At 35.6% G+C, this 26,533-nt stretch overlaps 1 protein-coding gene across 3 annotated transcripts; it reads right to left on the reverse strand.

The window, feature by feature from the left end:
• Window positions 1-26,232, reverse strand: LOC127074412 (ervatamin-B). 3 transcript variants are annotated; one of them, XM_051015727.1, is made up of 5 exons: window positions 25,933-26,232; window positions 1,079-1,341; window positions 771-1,006; window positions 540-680; window positions 1-442 (listed from the first exon to the last, which is right to left on the reverse strand). In XM_051015727.1, exons 1-5 carry the CDS (start codon window positions 26,094-26,096, stop codon window positions 146-148), a joined length of 1,101 nt encoding a protein of 366 aa, XP_050871684.1. In that variant the 5' UTR covers window positions 26,097-26,232; the 3' UTR covers window positions 1-145. The 3 variants fall into 3 exon arrangements, with proteins under 3 accessions (XP_050871684.1, XP_050871685.1, XP_050871683.1); XM_051015728.1 differs by lacking the exon at window positions 25,933-26,232 and having other exon boundaries at window positions 1,079-1,581; XM_051015726.1 differs by lacking the exons at window positions 1-442; window positions 540-680; window positions 771-1,006; window positions 1,079-1,341 and adding exons at window positions 24,564-25,009; window positions 25,109-25,249; window positions 25,362-25,597 and having other exon boundaries at window positions 25,670-26,178.
• Window positions 26,233-26,533: the final 301 nt, after the last annotated feature.

A 26,533-nucleotide genomic window follows, 5' to 3' on the forward strand; every position in this document is an offset into this window, starting at 1 on the left:
TAGAAGAAAATTCAATTACTTGTATTTAAATCCAAAGTACAACTAGCACTCTGAGTTCAATACATATGGATTAAACATTGGAATTGAAAACTGATTATTACGAAAGTAATCAAATATAGACATATATTATAATCCAATAGGCATACTAAGCAAGGTATGATGGTGTTTCAAGCACTGGTACAAGCATTTGAGTTTTTTCATAACCAGAATTAGTAACTTCAGAATTTTTACGAAGCTTAGTTGGGTATGTAGCATCCATTGCGATTCCACACATTCCAACAGGGTCTTTCACATTACGCTCCATCTTGAAGTAACCAGCTTCACCCCATTTAGTCCCCCACGAGTTCCTCACCAACCAATAATCTAAACCATTTTCAGAACCATATCCAACAACCACCACACTATGATCTAACCATGTCCCACATCTACCGTTGAACACACCCTACGAGAATAATATATAAACCAATTTCATTACCATGACGTTTAAAGCCAACTAATATACCATAAATGTATGTGATTTTGATTTTGAATAAGCTTACCGATTCGTAGAGTTGAAAATCTATTCCATATGCCTCAATACCAACGCTGACAGGTTGATTAGCCACAGCTTCCATTAATGCACTTTCATTATTTCGTTGAACATACTTATAACCATTGATGCTCACTACCTTGGTATTTTTCTGCATCACATCATTAGACAAACAATTCATAACTCTTTAGGAATTATGCTTATGAAACATAATATATATAATTTTATTTGACATGCTTACTTTTACTTGATTGCATGTGCTCCCCCGTCCTAGGTATGGATAATCTGTCTCTGTGTCAAGGCCACCATTTTCAACCATGAATTCGTACGCGTTGCCCTCGAGACCACCATTACACCCTAAATTTTTTTTTCTATCACAGTCCACAAGCTCTTGTACAGACAAATTCACAAACCTCCCTGTCACTATCTTGTTAATCGCTTCCACTGCCGCTACTGTGGAAAACGCCCAACAAGCTCCTGCATCACCACAAAATAATTTGAAGCAGATGAAAATGATTCAAAATTCAATCAAATCAGAAACAAACTTACCACAACTTCCTTGATTTTTTATAGTACCAAGAGCCCCTCTCCAATCAACAGACACGGGCAATCTATTATTATCACCTGCCTTATAAGCATATCGTTCACTGGTAATCTTATTTTTCATATTATTATTAATCCTCCTGCTCAAATACATGTCACGATATTCTTTATTAGTTATATCTGCAAACTCGTTCAATCCAACTCTATAACTGTGATTTTGAGCATTGTGCTCATCTATGAATTTTAAATTATCCTTAAATATTTGAAACCTTTGGTCTTTCTCTCCTAATCCGTTATACACTTTTTGGTGTTCTACTAACCATTTCTCGTACATGGTCATAACCTCCTTGTTACTACGTTCACTTGACATGTCCAATGCCAATGATAAAGTGATCAAGGAAAATAAGATCAAAGAGTCTAGTATTGACGCCATGATTGTTGTTTTGCTAATTAAGGAGAGAAAGATGGATTAGGCTTTGAACTAGTTGGATAATTTTGGTGTGAAGAAGATAAGGTGTGAGCGTGGGCTTTTATAGAGAGGATATGTTGTTTAATATTCGATGAATGAAAATAATTAAGTTAGGCAAGTGGTAAGCAATACAATCATGAAGCCACACCATGTGATCTCTGAGTTTATGACTTTTTTGTTACAATGAAAACAAAATTATTCACACATATATAAATCAACTAACTACCTACCAATAAAAAAAAGATACTACCATTTTTCCTAAAACACCCTTGTTGATTTTTGACTTTTAAACTATCCATTATCCATTAATGTAATTGGCATATTAATTCTTTCCATTCACTCAAAATGTAGTACAAAATCTGTGACATAAAGTGGCAACCTCATGAAGAGCATTGGGCAAAGCTGGATACAAAGGTCGATGGCTAGGCTGATTCATCAAAAGACTTGGAATAGGGTGATGAATCTTTAATTATGTGGAGTTCTCGAGGGAATTAAATTAGCTCACATGAAGAATTTTAACCGTATTGCTATTCAAGTCAACGCGAGAGCCGTTTACAAGGTTATCACTATGGAGAACTACCACAAAGGGGCTGACATTAGGCATGGCAATATAATCTGTACCCGCGGGTACCAACCCGAACCTGTCCCGAAGTTGACGGGGAAAACCCGCTTTGACTGGGTTTGGGTTTGGGTTTTCCCCGATTTTAAAATATGGGGATGGGTCGGGTAATGGGGACACTAGTACCCACCCCGAACTCGTCCCCGAACCCGCCCCTTTTATTTTACTATGTACATTATTATTTATTTTTGATAATTTAAAATATTAAATATGTGGTCAATGTTTTGATATTTTAATTCACTACACCAAAAACTGGAATAGACAGCGCACCTTAGAGGGCGCTTTATTACAAAAGCACTCTCTAAAGTGAAGCGAAAAATAAGGAGCAATAGACAGCGCACTTTAGAGGACGCTTTTGTAATAAAGCGCCCTCTAAGGTGAAGCGAAAAAATAAGGAGGAGATAGAGGGACAACAATACATGGCGCTTTTTAGAAAGCGCCCTCTAAGGTTATCCTTAGAGGGCGCTTTTACTAAAGCGCTGTTATTAGTCCATGTGCATTTCCAGCTTATAAAGCGCTTCTGGAAAGCCTTAGAGAGCGCTTCCATAAGCGCCCTCTTAGGCCCCCTTTAGAGGGCGCTTTTTTTCCACAAGCGCCCTCTAAGGTGAAACGAAAAAATAAGGAGGAGATAGAGGGACAACAATACATGGCGCTTTTTAGAAAGCGCCCTCTAAGGTTACCCTTAGAGGGCGCTTTTAATAAAGCGCTGTTATAAGTCCATGTGCATTTCCAGCTTATAAAGCGCTTCTGGAAAGCCTTAGAGAGCGCTTCCATAAGCGCCCTCTTAGGCCCCCTTTAGAGGGCGCTTTTTTTCCACAAGCGCCCTCTAATGTCCCCTTTAGTAAACATTAAAATTATAACATACTGCGCGTTTTGTTATTTCACTATCTGTTATTTTCGTTCTTTTTCACGTTAGGGTTCTAAGGCGTTTTCCTTCCACCTCTGTTAGATCTACATTATTACTGCGCGTTTCCTCCTTCTACCAATCAAAGGTACACGATGCATACATTATTACTTGCACTATTGCTTTGTTTTAGCTTTGCCCAATTTCAGTTTTATGTTATTGTTGTCTATGCTACGTTTGTTTCGACCTGTAAAGTTTCAATATTCATAGTCATTTAAATAGTTTGGGTTTATTAGGAAATTGACGGTTGGTTTTTATGACCATGATAGCGCATGCAATGGGACTACATTACCCAGTAGTTAGGGTTATACGACCTATGAACATATGATTTTGTGTCAACACCAGTATCATTAGAAACCTAGGTCCGAATGTGTTTGAACACTTCTGAAATTGTTTTTTGTTTATTCTAATTAGTAATGGATAATACATGGATGTCTTCCAATCGATTGTCGAGAGAGTACGAGAATGGGGTATCAGAATTCGTTAAGTTTGCCGTTGCGCACGCCGAAGACCCCAGTAGAATGATATGTCCTTGCTTGGGTTGTTGTTATGGGAAACGGGTTGACGCAGTTCAGTTGACATCGCATCTAATGAGGCATGGAATTGATCGAAGTTATACATGTTGGAATTTGCATGGTGAGAAAAGTAACGAGAATGTTGAACCGGGGGATAGTACGACCTATGCCTCAAACTATAGTGGCGCAGATACATACGATTGTGATCGAGTTGAAGAGATTGCAGAAGCACTTGAAGGAGATCTTAAGGATTGTCCCGAAATGTTTGAGAGGTTGGTAAGTGATGCAGAGAAACCTTTGTATGATGGTTGCACTAAATTCACAAGATTGTCTGCGGTATTAAAGTTGTACAACTTAAAGGCGGGCAATGGATGGTCGGATAAAAGTTTCACAGAGTTATTAGCCCTTTTGAATGATATGCTTCCTGAGGATAATGTTCTTCCCAATCGAACATATGAGACCAAAAAGATGTTGTGCTCTATTGGCATGAGCTATGATAAGATACATGCATGTCCAAACGATTGCGTTTTGTTTCGAAATGAGTATGCATCGTTAAATGAGTGTCCTAAATGCGGTGTCTCGCGATATAAGAACAAGTTGTCTCCAACAAAAGTCTTGTGGTATTTTCCTGTTATTCCGAGATTTAGACGCATGTTTCGTAGTGAAACCGATTCAAGACACTTGACCTGGCATGCAGATGAAAGAATTATAGATGGAAAGTATCGACATCCGGCAGATTCACCATAGTGGTTGAAAATTGATAATGATTATCCTGAATTTGGAGAAGAATCAAGAAACCTTCGCTTGGCATTATCTACTGATGGAATGAACCCACACGGTATCCAGAGTATCTCACACAGTACATGGCCTGTGATTATTATGATTTATAACCTACCTCTATGGCTATGTATGAAGCGTAAGTACATGATGTTGTCTATGTTGATTTCTGGACCTAAACAACCAGGGAATGACATAGACGTGTACTTAAAGCCCTTAATCGAAGATTTAAAGATTTTGTGGGAGACCGGTGTGGAGGTTTATGATGGATATAGGAAAGAAAGTTTCAACTTGAGGGCGATGTTGTTTGGCACAATTAATGATTTTCCAGCATACGGAAATCTATCAGGGTATAGCATAAAAGGTCAATGTGCGTGTCCTATTTGTGAAGATAAAACAGATTGGAAGCGCTTGGAGTTTGGTCAGAAGAATGTCTTTCTCGGTCATCGGAGATTCTTAAATTCAAATCATCACTACCGTGGATGGAGAAAGGCGTTCAATGGAGAGACGGAACAAGGCAGAACTCCACCTATATTGACGAGTGATCAAATTTTTGAAAAGGTGAAAGATTTGGATACTCAGTTTGGCAAGCCTTTTGCGCACACACTTGTCAAAAGTGGGTGGAAGAAGAGGTCAGTTTTTTTTGAATTGCCGTATTGGAAGTCCTTGTATGTGAGAAATTTTCTTGATGTTATGCATATTGAAAAAAATGTATTTGAAAGTGTTATTGGCACGTTACTCAATATACAAGGAAAGTCTAAGGATGGCCTTAAGGCAAGAAAGGACTTGATAGCGATGGGAATAAGAACTGAATTAGGACCCTTGAAGAAAGGAAAACGAACATATCTACCTCCTGCTGCTTATACTCTATCTAGAAAGGAGAAAAAAACATTGTGTAAGTTTCTAAGTGAAGTTAAAGTTCCAGAAGGGTACTCTTCAGATATTAGAAGACTTGTGTCTATGAAAGACCTCAAGTTAAAGAGTTTAAAGACCCATGATTGCCATGTTATAATGGAACATTTTCTCCTAATAGGTATACGTTCTATTCTTCCAGAAAAAGTAAGAAGCTCTATAACTAAGTTGTGTTCTTTCTTCAAGTCAATTTGCAGTAAGGTGATCAATCCTGCGATCTTACCAATGTTGCAAAAAGAAATCGTTATTACTTTGTGTGAGCTTGAAATGTTTTTTCCTCCATCATTTTTTGACATAATGGTACATCTAGTTGTTCATCTTGTGAAAGAGACACAATTGTGTGGACCAGCTTATATGAGATGGATGTACCCTGTTGAACGTTATATGAAAATATTAAAAGGGTACGTGAAGAACCGAAGTCGACCAGAAGGTTGTATGGTTGAAAGATACATTGTTGAAGAAGCGATTGAGTTTTGTACTGAATATTTGTCTAATGTTCAGTCAATCGGACTCCCCAAGTCTCAGCTTGTCGAAAAGAAAGAAGGAAAAAATCTAATTGGAAATAAAATCGTGGCAGTATCAAGGATCGAACGGGATCAAGTGCATTTGTATGTTCTGCACAATGAGAATGAGGTTGAGCCGTATGTTGAAATTCACAAGGATGTTCTCCGAGGTTTAAATCCCAATAGAAATGAAAATTGGATAGTACGAGAGCACAATCGATGTTTTATACCTTGGTTTAAGGATCATATTTATTCAAAGTATTATTCAGATCCCGCTTCAATAACAGAAAGGTTGAGATGCTTAGCATATGGTCCAAGTTTCCATGTTTTTTCTTATAGCGCATACGCGATTAATGGATACACATTTTATACCAAAGAACAAGATGATAAAAGTACTATGCAGAATAGTGGTGTCACCGTGGTAGCTGAAGCAATGCACATATCAAGTGTGAAGGACTTAAACCCCAAATTTGCAAATCTGTCGTATTTTGGTGTTATCGAGCGCATTTGGGTGTTTGATTATGAGAAGTTTCAGATTCCTATATTTGGTTGCAAGTGGGTTGAAAATAATAACGGCATTCGAATGGATAAGTCAGGATTTTTGCAAGTGGATCTTAATAGGGTGGGATACAAAGATGAGTCTTTTATTCTAGCCTCTCAAGCTAGACAAGTGTTCTATGTCAATGATCCGAAAAGTACGAAATGGTCTATAGTTCTTTTTTCCAACAAAGTAATTGATGAAAACATTGGAGATCAAGGTGATATTGATGTCGAGATTGAATCGTTTACCAGAAATGATCAAGATGAGAATATTATATCAAATGATTCATATATTAGAAATGATCATAATGAGGGTATTTGGATCAATCCAACCGTCCGTGTTGTTAAGAGACATGTAGAACATATTCCAACCAAGAAAAGAAAGAGAACTTAGTGAAAAAGGTACAGGTCAAATGATTTTAATTGTTTTCTTTATTACAGGTAAAATGACTTTTATGATTTTAATTGTTTTTACATTTGTCATCTGATTTTAATTGTTTTCTTTATTACAGGTAAAATGGCTATTATGAAGTCAATCATTCGTGCAAGGGGCAAGGGATACTCGAAAGTATCAATTGATATTTGTTTAGATGGAGATGTTCCATTGTCGTCAAGCCTCATTCGCGTAGATGATGATGCTGGATATTTGAAAGTATCCCTCTACGACAATGGAACATGTCCATCTAAACAAATATCAATTCTATCTTCAAAAGATAAGAGACCAAAAATATAAGGGGATTACGCAGCAAATCGAGTCAGTTGCATAAAAAAAAAAAGGTATAAACACAATTATATGATATTTATGCATAGAAAATGTTAATTCTTGATCTTATACATCACCTAACTAATTTTATGATATTTTAGGTTCATGCTATTGATATTGAACAAAAAGAGGTTGTTGCTAAGAAGACTGCTGCTAGCAAAAAAAACATACATCTCAGAGATGCTTTTGCTACTTAGTTTTATTTCTTTTTAAGTTATGAATTGGTTGTATATTTAGAATCTTTAGAAGTTAAACGATTATATATCAGTGGATTGTTGTATATGTATGGATTGTTGTATATAAGGCTTGTTGAATGCAATGTGTGAAAAAGGGCTTCAAATTATACAGTTTTGGGTGTACTGCTTCAATATACAGGTTGTCTAAAATAAATAAATAAATATAGTGCTTTTTAAAAAAAAAATTTAAATAACCACCCACTTTAGAGGGCGCTTCCCAAAATAAGCGCCCTCTAAACCCTTTAAATTTCCACTTTAGAGGGTGCTTTCCAGTAAAAGCGCCCTTTAAACCCTTAAAAGTTTCCACTTTAGAGGGCGCTTTCCAGTAAAAGCGCCCTCTAAACCCTTAAATGTTTCCACTTTAGAGGGTGCTTTCTTTAAAAAGCGCCCTCTAAAATGGCCCTTAAAGGGCTTAAAGAGTCACTTTAGACAGCGCTTTCACCAGGAAAAAAAACGCTGTCTTTACCTATGCCAGCGCCAGATTATAGGGCGCTTTAAAGCGCTGTTATAGGCCAAAAAAAGCGCCCTCTTTTCCCTTATTTGGCGTAGTGATTTGAATTTATTATTTAAAATATTTAAAATGTATGTATGAAAAAATTTTAGATTGTTTTATTTTATTATTTGTAATGTAATTTTATTTTGGAAAAATAAATATTTCTATTAAAAATTGATTTTACTAAACGAATGGGGACGGGGCGGGGATACCCGAACCCGTTTGGGACGGGTTTGGGTTTTGATTCCCCATCTCCGTTTGGGTTTGTGGCGGGGAACGGAGATTGTCTGAGGATTCGGGTTTGGGTTTGGGAGAGGTAAAAACCGTCCCCGACCCGCCCCGTTGCCATGCCTAACTGACATTAGTTTGTTAAAACTTATTCAAACTAAACTGAGTAAATTTGTCAACATAAAAGTTGAACATGTCTTTAGAGAAGCAAACAAGTGTGTCAATGGATTGACAAAAATAAGAATTTGGAAGGATAAATGTATTGATAGGTTAGAAAAGCGTCATGAGGATATATATATATATATATATATATATATATATATATATATATATATATATATATATATATATATATATATATAAAAGGGGAACCTCACAGAGGAGAGTGTTTAGTGTAAAGTTTGGAATTTTGCCCGGTTTATATTTAACACATTTGTTTTATCATTGGATTTGGTGATTGAATAATGATTGATTTTTTATCGTGTATTTTATTGGTTAATGAAGTAGTGAAGTTGGTTAATAAGTTATCGGAAAAAAAATATGGTTAACCATATATATTTTTATAATTAATAAAATAATAAAATTGGTTAATGACAAATGTTATATTTTTGTTACGAAATTCATTTTAAAAAAAAATATTTTTATAATTATTTTTTATTTAAAATAAAATTTTAATATTATTTTATTAAAAAAACATTGTTCATCGTATAATCACTATGAATAGTGTTTGGTGTAATTATTGGTGTAGGAAATGGGTATAAGAATAACATTACTCTTTAAATTATAAGTGTATTTAGTGAATATAGTTGTATTTTTAGGTTACTTTCATTATTCAGTACTTTTATAGGGGATGTGTCTACATAAATTGTCTCGTGGAGGATCTAATAAATTAGAGAAAATGAGAATAGGAAAAGAAATATTTATCTACATAAATTGTCTCGTGGATGATATGATAAACTAGAATAGATAATTATTTTTAAAAAAAGAAAATAAAGAAAACTAGAGCTAGGAGGTCCTTCTAGAAGCCTTGATCGCAATCTAATTTCATCATCATGTCGTGAAAAATGGAAGAGAGCACATCAAAGAACATGAGGCGAGTTTACATTAGAGGTTACACGCAAAATTGTTGAAAAGATTGTAAGTAGATACTTTTTTAAAAATTGATTATTTTAGTTAATTTAATTCAATAAAGATGAAATTTTATTTGTGTTGTAGGATTTGTTGGTTAAAAAATCTAAAGATTGTGCTTTTGTTCCACAAGAATATCATGACATGTTGGTAGAAGCGTTTCCTTGATCTTAGAAGAGGAGTCGACTTGAGGATATTTTTTAGATCATTGCTAAAGAGTAACGAAGTAATACTCAAGAAATATATTGAAGACTTACTTGATGAAAGAGTAGGTGAAAGGATACAAGAAGCATTAGAAAAGGAGTGCGGGAATTTGACTAAGGAGGTGCGGGAGATAGTGGCTTTGGAGGAACTAGAAAGGGTGCACTAGGAGGAGCGGGAGAGGTTGATCCAGGAGGTGTGTGAGAGATTGATTCATGTAAGAAGAAGATGGTGCATTAGGAGTAGTGGGAGAGGTTGATTGAGAAGCGGGAGAAGTTGACTGATGATATGCGGGAGAAGTGTACTCGAGATGTGATTGAGGTAAGTATAAGTTTGGTTTAAAAAATTTGTGTTATGTGTTGTTGATGTTTATGTATTTAAATTTATTTATTGTGTTGTTGTTATAATTATGATGCATCAATTAAAATCAATGGGTGTAATCATCCACCAAAATTTAAATCAATTAGACATAGCTGAGAAAGTTATTTTGGATGGTGTAAGTACGGAAGATAATTGTTCAGCCCCACAGTGCAATATTTATACAATACCTCAACTAGATAACATGCTAAAACTACCAAGGATGGTAGAGGAGATGGAAGACACCTTTTAGATAACATTAAAACATGAACCAAGTCAAGTTTATATAATTGAAATTATTTGTATTTTAGATCTTTTGAAGGGTACTTGGTAGTTGGACATCACCATACTACATTTATGGTGCATATAAGTACATATTTTATAGTGATTTCAATTTATATCATTTTTCTCGAATAGTTTTAATGTCATGACTCACATCAGAATTTGACTTTTGTGTTAACATTTAGGTATATGCGTCAGATGTGTGCTGAAAGTAGGGGTGGCAAACGGACATGCCCGCCCCGTTTAGGCCTGCCCCGCAAAAGCCCATAAAAAAACGGGGTGGGTCGGGGCGGTCATAGTTGAGGATGCGGGCCTAAAACTTAGACCCGCCCCGCAAAAAAGTGAGGGCGGGGCGGGGAAAGCCCGCGGGAACTGCACTCTTTAAGCCTAAAAATGCAAAAATTTATGTAAATACACGTGCCCGCAATAGCCCGCGAAAAAAGCAGGGCGGGGCGGGGCGGACACATTTGAGGGTGAGGGCCAAAATCCTTGGCCCGCCCCGCACAAAAGTGCAGGCAAAACGGGCATGCCACGTGGGCCGAGCCGTTTTGCCACCCCTAGCTGAAAGGGACCTAACAAAGTATTGCTTCTTAGACCCATTCAATATTCAATTTAAACAACTGGGATCAAACTTTGTCCACACGTACATACAAATAAGTTAATTCAAGAGAAAAGAAAGTGTTACATAGGACCATTTTAACATTTGCAAGTATATATGACTTTTTTTCTGTTATAATCAATTTTATATTGCATTATTAATTATTCTGAATGTTTAAGCAATTCACATTTGCAACTAATAATTATATGTCACAAGAAAAATAGTGTAACAAGGTTATGCTCGTTATACTATGATCTTAATTCAACGACGAAAAACGATTTGACCACATGTTATTATTTGTAATACTCAAATTTTACCTTTATTTTTGAACAATTTTTATTCATGTTTAATTTTTACCAACATGTAGAGGTATAGAGGGATAGAATTTAATGTCTCATAAAGTGAGAAATAATAAGCCAGCGAAAAGTATTATTTATGCTTTTTGACATTCTTTTATTTTTGGTAATGTATTACTTGTGTATTGTGTGGATTAAGGACTATATGAAAATTATTTGTAGACACGGAAACAACCCAACGAATATTCATATGGATACTATTTATGAACTATATGTTGGAAATTGTCTCTAGAGGCATTACTGATTCATGGTTTAAGGTATTAACTTTATCCATATGCATGTAATTTATTTTTGTTGGTTGTTAAGTTACTGTTATTGTTGGTAGCTACTAAAATGTTTATGTTGTTTTTTGTATGAATATTGAATCTTTCATGTTGTTATTGTAAGGTTATCCTAATTTAGATATTGTTCTAATTATAGGTGTTTGACAAACCAACACCATTTCCACAAGAAGATATAAATGGCACTCGTTCACGTTGGGCCAGTTGCTTTCTATCATTTTATGAACCCCGGCAACACTAGTGTGTCTTTGTTGTTGTAAATAATGTTTAAAGATTCTCTTGGTGTACCAATTTGTATATATGAGTATATTACGTTCTTTTACAAATTTTATAAATAATGCAATATGGTATTCTGTATATAATAGGTTTCGTTCTGTTATAAAATAAAATGTTATGATTCAGTCTCAAAATGTGTATATAGGTTATGTCTAAAAAATGCAGGTCAAAACCGAGGTAAAAACTTACTTTCCACCTCAGATATTAACATCTAATTTTTATAAGTTCCAATGATGGATAGAAGCTAAAGCAATGATAATTTTTACAATGGCGAGTTTGACAACATGTGAGTAGGTATCAAAGTAATCAATACCTTCAATCTGGTCATAACCTTTAGCTACTAGTCTAACTTTTTTAACCTATCAATGGAACCATATACCATGTATTTGATCTTATATATCCACCTACAACAAATTGATGTGATTACAAGTGGAAGATACACAAGCTTTCATGTACATGTTTTCTCAAGAACACTAAGTTCAAAGTGCATAGCTTAGTTCTAACATTCATGTTTGGATGCCTTAGAGTAATTTTTAGGTTTAACATTGGACACTAGAGACAAAGAACAATGTGAATGTCAAGAATACAATTTATGATGTGAAATGAAATTAGCCACGGGATAGAGAATATCTTTGGATGATTGATTTTTGGTACTAGTAGAATGACATATGTAATATCTCACCCTTGAAGATGTTATTGTTTAAGGGTTATGATTGGATGTGTGAGTTTCATTATTTGTATGAGTAAGAGGCTGTGTAAGATTGTGTGTAATGGTAGGGTTATCAACAGGAATGTGAGACTCAATTGCGTGGTCATTTGGTGGATCAACAAATATATTGTGGTTTTGTTAAAGAATGATGGCATGAGCTTTGTTTGTATTTATGCTTGATATATTAGGTGTGTTAATTCCTTGTGTTTTTTATTGGCAGTAATTTTGGTAAAACTAACTTAGTTGCAACATGTTGTAAAAGATATCCTAACATGTGGTTGTGACATCTTGTCTGAAATAGGTTTTACTCCTGGTAACGTTTGTGTTTAACTGATTTCAGAATATTTGAGGAATATTAAGCATTCCCATGTGACGTTCATGATTGAGGAATAAGAGATTCTAATTATGGTTTAGAGATTCTGTTTTCTAAATGTTGAGACATTTTAGGAAACTTTTGATTGATAACCTAATGTTGTGCAACTGATTCATATGGAGTACAAGGCCAAAATCTAGTTCATTCTATGGCTATGTATAGAATGTCTCAAAACCTAATTAACGACGAAGAAAATAAGATAGTTGATTGTATTAGGGTTTGAGTGTTCATGTTATTTGTGAGCCTACAAACTAATAGTATCTAGTGAATTTCCTCCTTGGCTTGGTAGCCCCCAGATATAGGCGTTTTTGTACACCGAACTAGGTTAATAACTTTGTGTGTTATGTTATTTTATGTTCCTCTATATGTAAGTTGTCCTATTATTGATCAGATTTCAATGTCTTGACATCTCATAGGACATCTGATATCTGCATACCAAAATTTCAATTGGTATCAGAGCAGGATCCCTGTTTCTGGGTGAGATTCAATAAAGTTATTTCTGGTAGAATGGACAAGGAAAGAGGTTTTATGAATAGATCTCCCATTCTTGATGGAACCAACTATGACTACTGGAAAGCACGTATGGTGGATTTTATCAAATCCATGGATAGCAATGCTTGGAAATCTATGGTCAAGGGATGGGATCAACCAATGATTAGAGACAAATATGGAAAGATCACTGATGAGTTGAAGCCCGAGGAAGACTGGGATGATGAAGATGATAGATTAGCTCAGGGAAACTCCAAATATTTGAATGCTCTATTGAATGGAATGGACAATAATGTCTTTAGATTAATAAACAATTGCACTGTTGCTACAGATGCTTGGGAGATCTTGAAGATTACTCATGAAGGAACCTCCAAGGTAAAGATGCCAAGACTTCGACTTCTGACCACCAAGTTTGAGAACTTAAGAATGAAGGAGGATGAGAGCATTCATGACTTTCACATAAATATCATTGAGATAGCCAATGCCTCAAGTGCTCTAGGAGAGAAGATGTCAGAAGCCAAACTGGTCAGAAATATCCTCAGGTCTCTTCCAAAGAGATTTGACATGAAGGTTACTGCCATTGAAGAAGCTCAAGATATCAACAACATGAAAGTTGATGAATTGGTGGGATCTCTTCAAACCTTTGAGTTAGGAATAAATGAAAAGTCAGTAAAGAAGAAAAGCATAGCCTTTGTTTCTAATATTGAAGACCTCGAAGATGAATGTGACATGGATACAGATGAAGGGATATCTAATGCCATTGTCTTACTTGGGAGACAATTCAACAAAGTGATGAAGAAGATGGACTGGAAGACAAAAGCTAATGTGAAGAACAAATCATTCGACATCACCAAAAATCAGGAATTTAGCAGAAAGCCCAAAACTGAAGAAAATACTAACCAAGGAAAAGGAATACAATACCATGGATGTGAAGGGTTTGGTCACATAAGGGTTGATTGCCCCACATTTCTCTAAAAGAAGAAGAAGGGTTTCTATGTATCTTGGTTAGAAGATGATTCTGAAAGTGATCCTGAAGTGGAACCTACCAAATAGGTTACTGCCCTGACTGAAATTTGTGACTCTGAAGAAGACTCTAAATTTGAAGAACTAACCTTTGAAGAGCTTGTTGAATCCTACAAAGAATTGTGCCTCAGAAGTGGAGAAGTCTGTAAACTGGGAGAAGATCAAAAGAAAACTATTGCTCAACTACAAGCTGAGAAAGTGGAGCATCTCTCTATCATTTTTTATCTAAAGGAGGAAGTTGTACTTCTCAATTCAAGAATTGACAATATGACTAAATATGTAAGAATGCTTAACAGTAGTTCTGATGTACTGGATGAAATTCTTCAAACTGGTAAGAATGCTAGAAATGTTCAAGGTTTAGGCTATGACTATCAAGGAGGAATGAACAAAGGAAAATGGCCTGTAATGAATTTTGTTCCACCCAAAAGACAATAGGAACGACATATTTAAAATCAAATGTCCCAACATCAGCAAGGGTATCAAAAGGTTTACTCAGGAAGTAAGACCCAAAGATGGAAGTGTCATCATTGTGGGATGTTTGGTCATATAAAACCTTATTGTTACAAATTGTGTAACTATCCTAAACCTGCTTTACAATTTAGAAGAAAGCAACCCATGATAAAGCCAAAGAAAAGATGGATTCCCAAAAATGGTATGTCAGGAGTCATAGCTCACACCTCCCTCACATGAGTGAACTTCATTAAAGAAAAGTCATAAGTGTTTGAAGTGTTTAAAGAAATTTGTCAAAAGATTCGAAGAGAGAAGGAGTGTGGCATTGTTAGGATTAGAAGTGACCACGAGATGAAATTTGAGAATAACAAGTTTGAGGAATTTTGCACCTCTGAAGGAATTATTCGTGAGTTCTCTTCACCCATCACCCCCACAATATAATGGTGTGGTTGAGCTCAAAAATAGAACCATTAAAGAATGTTCCAGGGTCATGCTTCATGCTAAGAAACTACCATATCATTTTTGGGATGAAGCCATGAACATTGCCTGCTATATTCTTAATAGAGTGACTATCAAATCTGGCACGTCGGTCACATTATATGAACTATGGAAATGAAGAAAGCCAATTGTGAAATATTTCCATGTATTTGGAAGTAAATGTTATATTCTGGCAGATTGTAAGCAGAGGAGAAAAATGGATCCTTAAAGTGATGAGGTAATTTTTTTAGGGTACTCTACAAATAGTAGAGCATACAAAGTCTTCAACTCCAGAACCAAGGTAATGATGGAATCCATAAAGGTTGTAGTGGAGGACTCAAATAACGAAGTTGATGTCACAGATGATGTTGAAACATCAATGAATGATGTCCTAGAAGATGTTGCAGACACAAATACTAATACTGAACCTATAGAGAATGATTCAACTAACAAAGGGTCTTCCAACAGAATTCAGAAAGATCACCCTAAGGAGCTTATTATAGAAAATCTAAATGAAGTAATTATCACCAGATCAAGTGAATTGTGTCAAATCTCTGTTTTGTCTCTAAATTTGAACCCAAGAATATCAAGGAATCCTTGATTGATGAGTTATGGATTAATGTTATGCAAGACGAACTTGGGGAATTCAAAATAAATGAGGTGTGGGATATGGTTCCAAGACCTGTAGGAACAAATGTTATTGGCACTAAATGGCTTTACAAGAACAAGTATGATGAACAAGGGGTTGTCACCAGAAATGAATCCAGAGTTGTGGCTCAAGGATACACCCAAATGGAAGGAGTAGACTTTGATGAAACCTTTGCTCCAGTTGCTCACTTGGAGTCTATCATATTGTTACTTGGAATGGCATGTATTTTAAAGTTAAAATTGTTCCAAATGGATGTTAAAAGTGTATTCCTAAATGGCTATTTAAATGAAGATGTGTATGTTGAACAACCAAAAGGATTTATTAATCCTACATTCCCAAATCATGTGTACAAATTAAATAAGGCACTGTATGGTTTAAAACAAGCCCCAAGAGCTTGTTATGAAAGGTTGACTGAGTTTCTCATTAACCACGGATATAGAAAGGATGAAATTGATAAAACTCTCTTTGTCAAAGAAAATGATGGAAAACTTATGATATCTCAGATCTATGTGGATGCCATTGTGTTTGGAAGGATGTCAGATGAGATGGCCCAACATTTTGTCAAGCAAATGCAGTCTGAGTTTGAAATGAGTTTGGTAGGAGAACTGACATACTTCCTTGGGCTTCAAGTGAAACAAATGGAAGACTCCATCCTTCTGTGTCAAAGCAAATATGCTAATAGTATTGTGGATAAATTTGGATTGGAGAATGCTAGTCACAAAAGAAATCCTGCACCTACCCACTTGAAGTTATCTAAAGATGAAAGAGGCTTAAGTGTTTACAAGAGCTTATATAGAAGCATGATTGGCAGCCTTCTATACCTTACATCAAGCATACTAGATATAAAGTTTGCTATTGGTGTGTGTGTGTGCTAGATATCAAGCAGAACCAAAATTTAGTCACATCAATCAAGTAAAGAGGATTCTAAAGTATGTGAATGACATAAGTGAGTATGGTATGTTGTACTCCCATGATTCAAATTCTATGTTAGTTGGATATTGTGATGATGATTGGGTTGGTAGTGTTGATGATAGGAAAAGTACCTCGGGAGGATGTTTCTTCTTACAATTTGATTTCATGGTTCAGCAAGAAACAAAATTATGTATCCCTATCCACTGCTGAAGTTGAGTACATTGCAGCAGGCAGGCAGCTGCTCTAAACTAATGTGGCTGAACCAAATGTTGACAGAATAAAATGTCACACAAGATGGCATGACATTATTCTGGGACAACTTAAGTGCTATTAATATCTATGAAAATCCTATTCAGCAAAGTAGAACTAAACACATTGGCATCAGACATCATTTTATCAGAGAACTTATTGAAGACAAAGTTATATCACTTGAGCATGTTAGGACGGAGAATCAGCTTGTAGATATTTTTACCAAAGCCTTGGATGCAAGTCAATTTAAAAAATTAAGAGGAAAACTTGGGATTTGTGTTAATGAGGATTTATAGCAATTATAGTTAATTAAGTGTGTTAGACAAGAGCATGTCTCTCATTATCACACTAGACACGCTTACCTAAACCCCTTACCTTATCGTGTACCCGTTTGGATAAAACTACACTATCTTTTCCACTCAAATGCCTCATTCTCTTCCAAACATATATGATCTCTCTCTCTCTCAAAAACCTTTCCCTATTCCATCTGCCTCGAGTGTCTACTAACATGTCTTAACAATCTTCACCCACTCACATAAATGTCCTAGCTGAAACCAGTGGATCTTCCTTACCATCGTCTAGGGAAAATGAAACATTTAAAATGATTAACTTGGTAGATCTGATTTTAGACGTTGCCCCTCTGTCCACAGTTCATCCCCCTCCTTAAAAGAAGCCTACACCGCCTGTGTCAAAAATTGTCAAGACTTATGGTAAGTCTTCTAAACCTATAATCCCCAGTAAAGATAAAAATGTTGTTGAAGAAGAATCTATGATTAAAGGGTATGAATTAAGAAACCCTAGTATGCATGTTGACGGCTCTGAAAATCCCACGGAAGCAGAAAGAAGTGCAACTGATAAGGATCTTAAGAAGTTTGTTGCATCTGATTTGAAGGAAGTAGACTTAGATGTTTTACCAGATGTTGAAACATCTTTGGCAAAAGATCCAAGCCCTGATAATGACTCGAGTGAAAAATCTGAGTAAAATGTTCCAAAGCATGTTGCTCATGAGAGAAGAAGTAAAAAAAAGTTGAGCTTGTTGTCAATGTTAAAGAACTTACTTCTGTTGAAGAACCCCTTACAAACATTGTTACTCCTAGTATTTCCAAGAGACTGCAGAAACGTAAAGGAAAGACTGTTATTTTTGAAGATTCTACCTCCAGGGAAGTGAAGATAAAAGTTGATGGGTTGAAAGGTACTCCTTCTAGAAGCTCCATAGGAAAATCTCCTTTTGGGCCCACTAGGTCATGCAGTAAAGTTATTACCCCTACTAGAAAGAGGAAAGTTGTCTCTTCTTGAATTTGAGTTTGATGTTGATGATGCTTGTCGTGGCTATATATAAAATATAGTCAGTCGGGTACTTGACTGCAAGTGCACAGTCTAGTCGCTTTAGTTTTAAAAGATATCGATCCCACAGGGACCTATGGTCAAATTAGTGCTACTAACGTCACTATGTTTAGCTAAGGGAATTGATTAGTAAGAGTTCAGGGGTAATATAGTAAATCTAAGGGAAAATTTCGGTTTTAAGAAAGAATTAAAGGAAGGAATCAGTATGCAGCGCATCAATCGTCAGGGATTCGATAAGTCACCGGTGAATAGTTTAAATGCCAAATATCTCTTAGTAGAAAATGTTTATTTAAAAGACTTTATCTCACACTCTCGTGGTTGTTGATTTGGCCTATAACTTTAAGTCAGAATGTACGCTCTCGCTGTCCCATTTGAAGTCAAAATTACTTTTTGAAAATAAATAAATTCTAATTGTTTTTAAAGTGCTCTCGCTGTTTTTAAACCCAATGCCTAATTTTTACTATCCGGCTCGAGCCTCACGCTCTCGCGATTGTTGGTTCTCACCTTAGTTAATTTTCCACTCTCGTGGCAAAATCGTATTAAATAGATTTTCGCGCTTTTGTGATAAAGTTAATTAAATTTAGATTAAAAACTTCAGCCTAAAAGGTTATTTGAGAAAAAAGGGTTTTCACCGGTTATTATTAAATCCCATCAAATTAAGTTGCTACATACCAATACCGGTAGTTTAGCCGGACATATTATTTAAAACAATCACAAGGCATACACAGATCAACATTGTGGCAAACATGCTTTTAACAATAAATGGGAAATAATAATAATAATTCAATAAAAACCTGGAGATCGAAGTACAGAGTATAGCGATTCTTGGAGCACTTGAGCAGTCCTCCACAAGTCGGTAGGTTTTGCTTCTTCAATACAGATTACTACTTAAAATTAAATAAAGTGTAGTAGTTCCTCAGTGTAGGAAACTACTACTATGGCTAACTGGAAAACTAACTGGAAAAGGGAAACTAGGAAAAGAATGGCGAATACAATAGGGCAACGAAAACAAGGTTGCTGGAAAGAAAGAAAAAAATGATGAATGCTAAAAAGCTGGAAATTAAATTGCAGAGCATAAATATCAGAGTAGGCGTTTCCAATTTTTCCCAATTGAGTCCTTTATATAGTGTCCATTAGGTCTTTGTAGTTGAGGAATTCAAGGAACACTTGGTCTTGAGAGAGGAAATCGTGGGAAAAGTTTGTTGGAGGAAATATAGGCACATTTGGGTGCCTGTTGCTGACTGCTTCAAAGCGCAGTTTGTGGCCATGTGACGCTCGTCATGGGCCTGTGACGGTCGTCACAGTTTGGGTCGTGACGAGTGTCATGAATGTGTGGCGATCGTCACATTAGCAAAATCTGCTTTTTCTGTTCTTCTGGTTTTTCTATGCTTTTTATTTACTTGTTTCTTCTTCTTTTTCTTCCTTTTCTTCATTTTGCTGTTTAATGCATGGAGATTTAAATACCTGCAAAAACAACACAAATGCTTGCACAATAATCGGGAGATTAATCGAAATGATGTGATTTCTGAGTGTAAATAAAGGCAATTATCTGATGTGTTTTCGCGTTATCAGTTGAACAGGATGTCCAACACATCACACCTATAAAAAGATTTGCTAACAAGAAACCTCATGATGCTAGGTCCAAAGCTCCACTGGACAATGTTTCTTTACACTATGTGAAGAATGGAAAAAGGTGGAAGTATGTCATTCAGAGGAGGGTAGCCCTAGAAAGGGAATTGGGGAAGGATTCCCTTAAGTGTAATGAGGTCATAGAACTGATAAAATTTGTTGGGCTATTAAAGATTGTCACACACTGTGGACCTAGCTATGAAAACTTAGTAAAGGAGTTTGTGGTGACTATCCATGATGGATGTGATGATACGAAGAGTGCTGACTATGGTAAAGTTTATGTGAGAGGAAATGTTGCAACATTCTCCCCAACTGTGATAAAAAAATATCTAGGAAGAACAAATGAACCCCAGGCTGAGCTAGAACTTACTCATGATCAGGTGTGCAAAGAGATCACGGCCAAACAGGTTAGACATTAGCCAAACAAAGGAAAGTTGTCTGCTAGTAAGCTAAGTGTAAAATATGTCATCCTTCATATGATTGGTACTTCCAATTGGGTGCCCACTAATCATACCTCAAAAATCTCTATTGGTCTTGGTAAATTTATTTATGTTATTGGTACAAAAAGAGAGTTTGACTTTGGAAAATACATCTTTGAACAAGTGTTGAAATAAGCCTTCTCTACTAATGTAAAAATGCCCATATGCTTTCCATCCCTCATCTGTGGAATCATCCTAAATCAACATCCTGGTATCTTGCTTCCCATTGACAGTGTGAAGAAAAGGGATTCTCCCTTATCACTCCACTACAATCTCTTTGTAGGAACACATGTCCCAGACATTGTTATGACATCCTCTAAGGCACCTGACCCTGCCACATCCAAGAAGAGTGTCATTGCTCAACTGAAGGAAACTTGTAAAGAGCTGGGGGATTCCATCAGATCTAGCACTGCAACAAAGATTAAACTGAAGACATTGATGAAGGTTGTGATGGAAGAGGAGAAGAAGGAAGTTGTACAGGGTGGTGATGCTAATGAAGATTATGTTGGTGAAGATGATGCTGATGAAGACAAAAGAAGATGAAGGAGAAGAGTATTAAACACCTGACTCAGATAGTCAGGAAGATATCTGATTGTAGTCTTCTTTTGTTCTGTTTTTTTTTGCTTTTGGGGTTTGTGACCAGGATATTGTGCCCCCTTAGGTGCCCCCTTGTGTGAGAGATTATACTTTATGAATATGGTTTCATCTGTGTTTGGTTATATGTTTGCCTTTGTCAGATTATGGCTAAAAGGGAGTATTGTGTACGCTAACCACTAACCACTAACCTCTGGTTGTGCTTAAGGAGAAATGACCACTAACCACTAACCTCTGGTTGTGCTTAAGGAGAAAGGAGATGCAGGTCTGAGATGCAGGTTTGACTCTGTCTAGGATGTTGTATTGTGATGTCAAGCTAAGATGTCAAACTTGATATTCTGACATAATTGATTAAGGAAGTGTTTTGTGTGATGGTCTTGAAGTTTTTTTGTTTTTTCGTTCCATATGCCTCTGATATGTGAGGTAAAACATGTCGTGTTTGCCATGGATGAACCCTTGAAGGGGGTCCTGGTTATGTGAAACAGGGGTAGTACTGACTATTGACTTTAACTGATGTGATTTCTTGAGTACCCTTGTAATCTATGTGTTTGATTTTTATTTGTTGTGTTTCAGTCCTATAATGTTATCCTAGACTCTGGCACAGGTGTGCAAAGTGTACTTGGTTGTTTTAGTCAAAATTTGCCAAAGAGGGAGATTGTTAATTCCTTGTGTTTTTTATTGGCAGTAATTTTGGTCAAACTAACTTAGCTGCAACATGTTGTACAAGATATCCTAACATGTGGTTGTGACATCTTGTCTAAAACATGTTTTACTCTTGGTAATGTTTATGTTTAACTGATATCAGAATATTCGAGGAATATTAATAATTCCCATGTGACGTTCGTCATTGAGGAATAAGAGATTCTAATTATGGTTAACAGATTCTGTTTTCTAAATGTTGAGATATTTTAGGAAACTTTTTATTGATAACCTAATGTTGTACAGCTGATTCATGCGGAGTACAAGGCCCAAATCCAGTTCATTCTATGGCTATATATAGAATGTCTCGAAACCTAATTAAAGATGAAGAAAAGAAGATAGTTGATTGTATTAGGGTTTGAGTGTTTGTGTTATTTGTGGGCCTCTCAAATATCATCTTGATATATGAGTAGGATTGTGTTAACTGGTTGTAAGAACTGTCAAACACTCTTAAGCTTTTAAGCATTGAGTGATTGTGTGTTTGTGATGTGTAACTTATGAATTTCTTGTAATTGTTTAAGTATCATTGTTGTGATTGATAGGGAGGTGAGAAGGGTCTCACACCTAGGAGAGACTTAGGTAGAAGTTAAGCACGGGTATTGATTAGGGTATTAACTATAATCTGGAGATAGTTTACAGAAGGCCAACAAACTAATATTATCTAGTGAATTTCCTCCCTGGCTTGGTAGTCCCCAGATGTAGGTGTTGTTGTACATCGAACTGGGTTAACAACTTTGTGTGTTCTGTTGTTTTATGTTCCTTTATATGTAAGTTGTCATGTTATTGATCAGATATCAGTGTCTCGACATCTCACGGGACATCTAATATCTGCATACCAAAATTTCAAGGTGGATGTAAGTGATTGTTTTAGTATGTGTTGTTTGTGCCAGGTATGGATGGAGAGTAGGTCGAAGTTGTGGATTAGGATTTAGTTATTGATTTATATGGAAGAATATTTTCATGAAATGAAACATTTCTGGGTACAGAAACTTTTTAGCTATTCATGTCAATCAATACACACAATTTCATTCATGGTTTGTATTAGAAAAAATATGCTTTCTTGTCTTAGGTTCAAGCTTAGTTATGTGAACTTGAAGGGTTGAAGCATGACATGATAATCCAAAAACACTAAATGAATAAAAGTCAGGTAACTTGTTATGTATGGCCTAATAAGGTAATTTATGATGGAGAATATAGGTGGGAACTATATTAATAATGAATGTGGAAAATTGGATAGCAAATGACCAATATTGTTTAGGAAATTTGGATTGATAAAGAAGATCACGGCCAAAATTTAAAAGAGTCTTGTGTTTTCTTTCAACCCTCCCATTTTGTTAGGAAGTTTCAACACAAGACCATTGATGAACAAGGCTTTTAGATGCAAAAACTTGGTTAAGCCTAAATTCAGGTCCATTGTTGATCTTACAACTTTAGGAATTGTGTTGCATTGGTTTGTATTCATGTTAAAAAAAATTGGACCTGTTGTGAAACTTCAGACATGTTTCTGAGAAGAATGGTCTAAAAAAATATTGTATGGTCATCAAATATAGTTTTAAAATATCTTGTATGGTCATCAAGGATAGTTTTAAAAATGCAAAAAATGGTATGAGGTAGAAAATAATTTTATGAAATTATGAAAAAAAATTGAATAAAACAATACTAAGGGAGCTAATTTTAATGAATTTTAGAAGAAAAAGGAATTAATATAATAAAAAGAAATTGATTTGCTCTAAGCAGGGAGAATTTGATCAGAAACATGAAGAACACTAGTTCTTTAAAGTAAAATTAAATAGTTAATATAAACAATAATTGGAAAAGAGGTTATGGCTTTTATCCATAGAACCTTCACTCGTGCGTTTTGTGATTTTCTTTAAGCCAAATATTCACTTCATGGAGTAGAACGAGATGAAAAAAGAATCAATTTAAGAGGAGCTTTGAGGTGAAAGTTATGGACATGTAAAGTTGAGGTCGTGACTAGAAAAATGAGTTAGGCAAATGGTCAAGCACCTTGCAGCATGCTAGGTGATGTTAAGGTCCAATGTTCTTGATGCAATAACTTTAGATTCCCTCGTGCATTTTGAGCCAAACTTGGGTCAAATGATCTTTTCCATAAGATTAAGATAATGCAAAAGGAATGGGGTCAAAAGGACAATTGAGCTGAAAATGGCAAGGGTGGAAAGTATGGGTCATGACATGGTTTTAGCCCAAATTGGTAACTTGGCCGATGACACAAATGAGGTCTTAAATGGATGAATTGATGTTTGACCCTTGAATCAAATTTGGAGAGGATCCCAAAAGGCACATTGGACTCAAAGAAGTTTGTCATTTGGATGAAGATTGAAGAAGTTATGGAGCTTGGACCAAAAGTAGGACATATTTGCAAATTAGGTCAACCACACTTGCACACCTTTTGCAAACTTGATGTTTCCTTACATTCCAAGCCATGACGATGATGTAATGAGTAACCCTTGATGAAATCTTGAAGATACAAACCACAATGTGGTCATGCTTGTGATTTCATGACCAACTGCAATGGTCATGCATGATATGGTTTGGATGTATGCAAATGAGATATGCATAAAGGGAAAAAGGAGGGTAAATTTTTGGGTATGACATCATGCAATTTCTTTGCCTTAAAGACATTTGAGAGAAATTGTTAAGGAATAATAGTTTGGATGTTGGATCACATTATCATGTTGTTTTCTTGCCACACTGAGTAATCACAAAATCAGAATGGCAACTGACGGCTCCACAGTTTGTCTCATTGTGAGTTGTGAACGGAGAGTGTGGAATACAGAGCAATATTCAATCACTCATATTTTCAAGATTCTAAATCAAGGTGATAAGAAGATGATCTTTATTCCCAAATTTTATCTACAATAAATAAGTATTGATATTTTAATTTTATATAATTGATCAATAAATTTTTCGATTATATCTATACAATTTTATCATATTCAATACCAAGTGTGCAGAGTGCTTGTAAAAGTTTATTATATATAAATCCAAAATACAACAAGCACTTGAGTTCAATACATATAGAGAGTACACACTGAAATTGAAAAACTGATTATTAAAAGAGTAATAAAATCTATAGACATATATTCTAATCCAATAGGCATACTAAGCAACGTATGTAGGTGTTTCAAGCACTGGTACAAGCATTTGAGTTTTTTCATAACCAGAATTAGTAACTTCAGAGTTTTTACGAAGCTTAGTTGGGTATGTAGCATCCATTGCGATTCCACACTTTCCTGTATTTGTATTTTTCAGATTACGCTCTATCTTTAAGTAACCACGTTCACCCCAGTTAGTCCCCCATGAGTTCCTCACCAACCAATAATCTTTACCATTTTCAGAACCATATCCAACAACCACCACAGCATGATCTAAGCTAGTTCCACAACTACCAGTAAATACACCCTAAAATAATTATATATAAACCAATTTCATTAGCATGACATTTTAAGTCCAACTAATATACCATTAAATGTATGTGATTTTGATTTTGAATAAGCTTACCGATTGGTAGAGTTGAAAATCTTTTCCATATGCCTCAATACCAACGCTGACAGGTTGATTAGCCACAGCTTCCATTAACGCACTTTCACTATTTCGTTGAACATTCTTATAACCATTGATGCTCACTACCTTGGTATTTTTCTGCATCACATCATTAGGAAAACAATTCATAACTCAAAATATATATTATTATGACCATTTAGGAATTATGCTTATGAAACTTAATACATGTAATTTTATTTGACATGCTTACTTTTGCTTGATTACATGTGCTCTGCCGACCTAGGTATGGATAATCTATCTGTGAGTCAAGGCCACCATTTTCAACGATGAATCTGTACGCGTTGACCTGGTTACCACCATTACACCCTTTATTTTTTGTTCTATCACAGTCCACAAGCTCTTGTTCAGACAAACTCACAAGACTCCCTGTCACTATCTTGTTAATAGCTTCCACTGCCGCTACTGCAGAAAACGCCCAACACGCTCCTGCATCACCACAAAATAATTTGAAGCAGATGAAAATGATTCAAATTTAAATCAAATCAGAAACAAACTTACCACAACTTCCTTGATTTTTTATAGGAGTAAGAGCCCCTCTCCAATCAACAGACACGGGCAATTTATTATTATGACCTGCCTTATAAGCATATCGTTCACTGGTAATCTTGTTTTTAATATTATTATTACTCCACCTGCTCAAATACGTGTCACGATATTCTTTATTAGTTATATCTGCAAACTCGTTCAACCCAACTCTATAACTGTGATTTTGAGCATTATGCTCATCTATGAATATTAAGTTATCCTTAAATATTTGAAACCTTTGATTTTTCTCTCCTAATCCGTTATACACTTTTTGGTGTTTTACTAACCATTTCTCGTACATGGTCATAACCTCCTTGTTACTACGTCCACTTGACATGTCTAATGATAATGACAAAGTGATCAAGCAAAATAAGATCAAAGAGTATAGTATTGATGCCATGATTGGTGTTTGGCTAATTAAGGAGAGAAAGGTGGATTAGGCTTTGAACTAGTTGGATATTTTTGGTGTGAAGAAGATTAGGTGTTAGTGTGGGATTTTATAGAGAGGATATATTGTTTAATATTTGATAAATGAAAATAAATAATTTAGGCAAGTCGTCAGCAATACAATCATAGAGCCACGCCATGCGACTCTTGTTACGATAAAAAAAAATATATTCACACATATATATAAATCAAGCAACTACCTACCTGAAAAGGAAAGATGCTGCCATTTTTCCTAAAATACTCTTATTGATTTTTGACTTTTAGACTAGCAATTATCCATTAATGTAATTGGCATATTCACTTCTTTCCATTCACTCAAAATGTAATACATAGTTCGCGACATAAAGTGGCAACCTCACGAAGGGCATTGGGTAACGCTAAATATAGATG

This window comes from Lathyrus oleraceus, chromosome 4 (assembly GCF_024323335.1).
Source record: "Lathyrus oleraceus cultivar Zhongwan6 chromosome 4, CAAS_Psat_ZW6_1.0, whole genome shotgun sequence".
NCBI classification, from domain to species: domain Eukaryota; kingdom Viridiplantae; phylum Streptophyta; class Magnoliopsida; order Fabales; family Fabaceae; genus Lathyrus; species Lathyrus oleraceus.

Excerpts from the sequence above, each read along its gene's own strand:
- LOC127074412 (XM_051015726.1), bottom strand. The coding sequence starts at position 26,096 with ATGGCATCAATACTATACTCTTTGATCTTATTTTGCTTGATCACTTTG. Across the intron at positions 25,598-25,669 it reads AAAAAATCAAGGAAGTTGTG|GAGCGTGTTGGGCGTTTTCT; the intron begins GTAAGTTTGTTT and ends GTGGTGATGCAG. Across the intron at positions 25,010-25,108 it reads ATTTTCAACTCTACCAATCG|GGTGTATTTACTGGTAGTTG; the intron begins GTAAGCTTATTC and ends TAATTATTTTAG.